General features: G+C 39.1%; 1 protein-coding gene across 1 annotated transcript; it reads left to right on the top strand.

Annotated features, from left to right (window-relative positions):
* hoxd9a (homeobox D9a) lies at positions 1-1695 on the top strand. The gene is made up of 2 exons (XM_031297202.2): positions 1-894; positions 1381-1695. The coding sequence occupies exons 1-2, from the start codon at positions 324-326 to the stop codon at positions 1626-1628; spliced, it is 819 nt and encodes a 272-aa protein (XP_031153062.1). The 5' UTR covers positions 1-323; the 3' UTR covers positions 1629-1695.
* Positions 1696-6174: the final 4479 nt, after the last annotated feature.

Genomic DNA, 6174 nt, shown 5'->3' with positions numbered 1-6174 from the left:
TCTTATTCCTATTTTTGATCTGCTTGTATTGTTGCAGCGTCCTGCAGCCACCCGCACATGAGAAACAGAAAACCCCATTTGCATTAATTTGAGCGATTGCTTTCTCCCCCCAGTCACATCTGATGGGGCTTTTTATTATTTGTGAAATGAAAAGCTAAATTAAACCTGACGACGAAAAAAAAAAAGGGCAGGATTGATTTACTCGCTGTATTGGTAAATATGACCACGTGATCCATGTAACCAATCCCTGTAGATGCAGGCAAGCAAAAATACTATGATTGTTCATAGAGGGAAGCTTCCCGTAACAGTGCAACCCTTATTATATGACTAGGAAGAGATCAAAAATGTCTTCCAGTGGCACTCTCAGTAACTGCTATGTGGACGCTATAATGGGGCAGGAGCCGGAGGATGTGTACGGTGCTCGCTTTATTCAGGCTCCGCACACGGTGACGCCGAGGCCGTCAGGTGCTGGGGACAACGCAGACTTCTCCTCTTGCAATTTTGCACCAAAGTCCGCCGTTTTCTCGTCGTCTTGGTCCCCTGTTCACCCGCAGGGGATTTATCATCCGTATGTGCACCACCACCACCACCACCAGTCCCATCTCCCCAGCTCGGACGGCAGATATGTAGGCGTCCGCTCCTGGATGGACCCCATCTCCAACCACGTTTCTTTCGCCGGATTTCACTCCAGCAGTCGGCCGTACGGGACAAAGCCAGGGGTCTTGCCACCGAAAGCAGAGTGCGACACGCTGGAGGCAGAGGCTCGGCCGCTCGCCGGCGAATTCGCGTGTGGAGTATCGGAGTGTCCAGAAAAAGCGACCAAAGAGCACAGTGGAAGTGAGCTTTCGAGCCACAGCGAGCCCAAAGAGGAGAAACAACAACAACTTGACCCAAGTAAGTAAACGAAATAGCCAATGCTGATTTACAACCCTAAGAACTGCATGAGCTGGGTGTGTAAAACTAGAGGTTTTACTAACCTATAAAAGTGTCTCGTACTATAGGCTACCTCGGCTCGGGAAGGGGAAAAACCCGCCCTGCTAGGGTTATTACAGGGGATCCTAAAGTTTGTCATGTCACAGGACGTCCAAAGTTGATACACATTGTTCCCTTTTGATGAGATTTTACCTGAGGTAGACTTTAGGGATACATATAGGTCTAGATTATTTTCTATGTGATGTTATTCTACCTAGGCCTACCAGTAAAAACAGGAGCACATGTAATAGAAATAGTCATCTTTACGCATTGTCTGTCACATTAAACAATTTCACATTTTGCTTTTGATTTCCTGCAACCACACCAGTGTCCTCACAGGTCCCCGAACCCTAATTTGTCCCTATACACAATTTGATGCCTTTACTTCATATGTATCTGTTTTTGCAGACAACCCTGCAGCAAACTGGATTCACGCACGCTCCACGAGAAAGAAGCGATGCCCGTACACAAAATATCAGACATTAGAGCTGGAGAAGGAGTTCCTTTACAACATGTATTTGACAAGAGACCGACGCTATGAAGTGGCCCGCATACTCAGTTTAACCGAGAGACAAGTGAAGATCTGGTTCCAGAACAGGAGGATGAAAATGAAGAAGATGAAGAAAGAAAGTAGCGGCGGCAAGGAGCAGCTATGAAATCACTGCCATTTTACACATTTGTACCAAGGAAGCCATCTGAAAAATTAAATTCATTTTGGTAGGAGCCTCGGTAGCCATTTTCATTTTTTAGTCCATAGGTATAGCGTGATATTGCGTGTCAGTGTCCTAACGTGTTGGCCAAATATGCATCAAAATCACATGTGCAGGAATATGTCTTGGTGAGAGTCTGACAGGATCCACCAAATAGGCTATGTTTCATCTAAAATGCTCTGTTTTACATTTTACACAACCGCAAGCAGTTCATCAGATTTGTTGAGCCTCTCCCCCCACCCCCCTCAGTAGGAAACATGCATATGTGTATTGCCTTTATAGTTGTTAAGAATTTGGAGTTGTATATAAAACATTTTCAACTACTTGACTGCTGTCTGTTGTCGGTATACACACACGGAGATACTGCATCAGTAAACCGTACATTGACTTATTTTCGCAAAGAACTTTACTTTGAAATTGTTTCCCATAAGGTGTGTGAATGAAAAATATAGCCTAGGTAGGCGTGCGTTTTGCTTTTTTACAAACTAAAGCATTTTCAATGATATATTTGATCTCAAACATCAATGCATAGATTGAAATTTTCCTTTAATTTATTTAACTTTTTTTATGCACGTTGCTGGCATACTGGTCGTAAATTTCATTCAGCCTAAGTACTTAGATTGTTTATATATATATATATATATATATATATATATATATATATATATATATCTGCTGAGGCCTTGTTTTCGGTAAGACTGCAGCTGCAGCACAATATCTTGCAGCCGCACACTTTTATAATACAACACAAACTTTAACCCAATAGAGTCAATGTTTGACAGTAGCAATGTTGTTATTTGCAGCTAACATTAAATCCTGTTACATAGCCTACTGAATTTCACTTTTCTTTTTTCCAACGGTTGCTTTGAAACGTACAAGTAATAAAGTGTTTACGATTGTAAGAGGTGTTGCGGCGGATTTCCAATTTATTGTCCAACTTGTACGAATAATTGCTTTAAAGCAGGAAGAAACTCGGTCCAATAAAGCTATAGAAATGGCTAGACGTCTGGCCTAAATGAGTTTATGGTCCTGGCCAGTAATTACACTCTTCTTTGAAATTCCCTTTTTTCTGGGGCGTTTGCTGCTGACAAACAGAATGTAGACACTTTTCCACAGGGTGTCTGGTCAATGAATTATTTTAGAGGAAATCACCCCCACCTTAATGGTCACGTTTATTCTCTAACTGCACTTTCCGCGGATGGGATAAAACTTAACTTTGACTGGTGTCCGATGCAGTTTTACCTTCTGGTGAATTTATTTTATATTTAAATGTTAAACCAGGCCATGTGTCCTAATTTTACCTCATACGGGCTGCAACAGAGGAAACAAAATAGACCTTGATAAATCTGGAGTGTTCTTAAATTTGTGCAAATATAGTAATTATAACAATTTAACGGCACTAATCAAATCAAATGGAAGAAAAACTGAATTATGCAGACCTAAACACAGCAGTATGGCTTCATTGGAAAAGTAATGAGAGCGCTAGAGGGCGATATTGGTCTTTTAGTCTGACTTACAGCAATTCATTCACAGCTGGAACAGGTATAGGCAACACATGGACCATACCATAGACTACAACATGCATTCATGGATTCATTGATTTATATTGAAGAAAACAAACGTGTCTTTAAAGAAAAAATATATTTTTTTTATAAAATATTTTACGTTCTAAAATGAAATTCTCTGATATTCTCTGATCATTTTATAAAACTTGAGGTTTTCGGATAGTCCAGACTTAGAGGGCAGTTTTAAAACAATAGCATAATAATAGGACTTTACGTCCTGAATCGAAAGCTAGTTGTTATTGGGCAAAAACTAGAATAGCAGACTTCTTTAACATTTGCAAGTTGAAAGTCCCAATTCATATTTTAGAATAGACTATTGCAATTTTTTTTTCTTTGTTTCTTAAATCTCGTGATCATTTTCAGATCCCACATCTCAGCAATTTGTTATAACCATACATTTGCATAAAAGAGCGGCAATTTTAGTCAGTACAGAAAGGAGCAGCCTCAGTCCATCATCGTTTAGAAGAAAACAACAGGAACAATTATAGTCAACTTTCAGAAATGCATTCCTAAATCCTCCTTGAAAGCCATATCCCCCTCTAAATTGATTTAGTATTTTAAATCTCGTTACAGCGAAATAGTTCAACCTTGTATGAAAATGAAAATGTTGACGACAGACTATGTAAGCTAAATAGTAACAGCGACCAAACATAACGGCGACACCGTGCCTTGTGTTGTTTTTCCCACAATGCTCAAATTCAACTTTAGTTTACATCACTGACATAAAAAGCGGAGTGATAACACAGAGGTGGTGGTATATTGGGCCTTTGGAAGAAAATAGCCTTTATGCTATGTTTATTTTTCTTAAAAAAAAAAAAAAGTAACCTATACCTCATCTAACAAAATGAATATATAAGCTTCAATTACCGGCACACATTCAGTATTAGAATTATCTAATATAACATTGAAAAATAATAATTAAAATGGGCTACAATGAAGGTTTCTGTGACCCTAAAACAGTAGCACAAACACACTTTAGGCTGTAGCCTATACTTAATTCCATCATCTGATGCAAAACCTACTAACCATCAAGCTTCAGGGTTGAGGCATTTACTACATTTGTTGTAGGCCTATATTAGTGTTTTAATTCAGTCTTCAGTGGAAGAGTAGGCGCCTCCCTCGGTGTGCATGTCCTGAATTAAAGTGAACATTACTTCTGCCAGTAAAAGTGATGATTGTCATGAGGTTTCCAGTTGTATCCAAACACTGACAACGGAAGCGCTCGCAGCAGAAGATGGACACTGTATCCAACACATTGAAGCAATTAGAGGAAATGTTAAACTGATTGTTTGCGTGTTTTTGAATTGGGCTGTACAGTGGACTGGTGACTGTCACGACTGAAAACTTGACCCCAGACTGACGATGCTCACCTTCTTTATTTAAAATATATTACATGCTGTTTACACGCACACAATAACTGGATCAAAGCTTCTCTTTGATAACGATTATAGGGGGGGATTTCTGTCAACATGCCCATTTCCACGCAGTAATTATCACCGTTTTAGTGGGGGTCAGCTATTTCACTCTTGTTATTAGCTACAGTTAGATATGTTTCACCCCGTCTATGTTGTGTTTCTACATAGTCACACAATATCTGCCCAGTGTTATTTTTGTGGAGGCTGTATGAAAATAAGAGCTGTGACCGAATGGCAACTTACTGGGCTAATGTTCTTGCTTTTCCAGATACGTGTTGAATAGTAGGCTATATGCTATCATCAAAGTAGCAGAAAAGTTCATTTAATGGACTGTGTGTGTGTGTGTGTGTGTGTGTGTGTGTGATTTCTGAAATATTATCCTTAAGTTAAAACACAAGACTGTACAAATAATCCTATAAGTAACACGTACCATCACCAAATAGGCATCAAAAGTAAAAGTTGGCCTACTCATTATGTTGAAAGATGACCCTTGTACGTGTCATATAGGCCTATGTGGTGGTATTATTACTAATGCATGTGTAATTAGCATTTTGTTGCATTTTGTTGTCGAGCTTACTTGAATTATTTTATATATTGTAGCCTATATTCTACGTACAAACTGAACTTGTAAAACATGATAACAAAGCATCAAGTCAAATCTTAGTCTGCAAGGTAACTAGCCCTGTCAGATAAATGTAGTGGAGTAAAAAGTACAACATTTTCCTCTGAAGTATAAAATAGCATAATACCAAGTAAAATACCTCAAACTTCTACTTAAGTAGGCCTACAGTAGGCTACTTGAGTACATGTACTTAGTTGCATTCCACCACTACCTACGGACTGCATTATATCGTGTCCATCCAATCCACTAACGCAAACCACAATAACTGTATAACAGTTATGGTCTGTGACGCAATTTGACAAGCAGTATAGAGTGAATTGTGACGTCTCGCGTTTTAAAGCACCCGAACGTTGTACGGTGTGTTTATATGGGAGAAAAAGAGAAGGAACGCAGAATGAAACGTCAATGCAACAATGTAGCATTAGTGTGGAATGCATGTTGAATCGTGGGGTGGGTGTGGAGCCTATAATGGATCTGAGGCGGTGTAATAACGAGTTCAGAATCGGTCATTAAAAAAGCAGTCTGCTTGCTAGTAGCCTAGTGTGAAGTTGGTGTGCATGGGTTAATTACCGAAGAATCAGGCCGCGCAGAAAGAACAATTAGAGCTCTGTGATGAAAATAAACCATATCATACCTAACCTACTTTCCTGTTCTCTTTGTAAGCACATGTTACATGTCTTAGCTTATTAAATTCGCTTTAGGAACAATTGTGTCTTTATTCTAAATAATTTTAAACTCAAAACAAACCTTAAAATATGGGTATTTACACTCATATACAATAGCAAATTTACTGTGCTGGACGATTTACTTGGATGTTTAGCTTCCTTAACTTAACTGATAAAGGGAGCTAATTTGGCTTTACATTCTTAAACCGGATACATTGGAATAGG

The sequence above is a fragment of the Sander lucioperca genome, chromosome 8 (genome assembly GCF_008315115.2).
Source record: "Sander lucioperca isolate FBNREF2018 chromosome 8, SLUC_FBN_1.2, whole genome shotgun sequence".
Taxonomy (NCBI): Eukaryota; Metazoa; Chordata; class Actinopteri; order Perciformes; family Percidae; genus Sander; species Sander lucioperca.
Note: the sequence above shows the minus strand (reverse complement) of the source record. Positions and strands in the feature narration are given on the sequence as shown.

Bases quoted from the DNA above. Each gene is read 5' to 3' on its own strand.
- hoxd9a (XM_031297202.2), top strand. From the start codon at position 324: ATGACTAGGAAGAGATCAAAAATGTCTTCCAGTGGCACTCTCAGTAAC. The intron at 895-1,380 runs GTAAGTAAACGA...CTGTTTTTGCAG, and splicing joins ACAACAACAACTTGACCCAA to ACAACCCTGCAGCAAACTGG.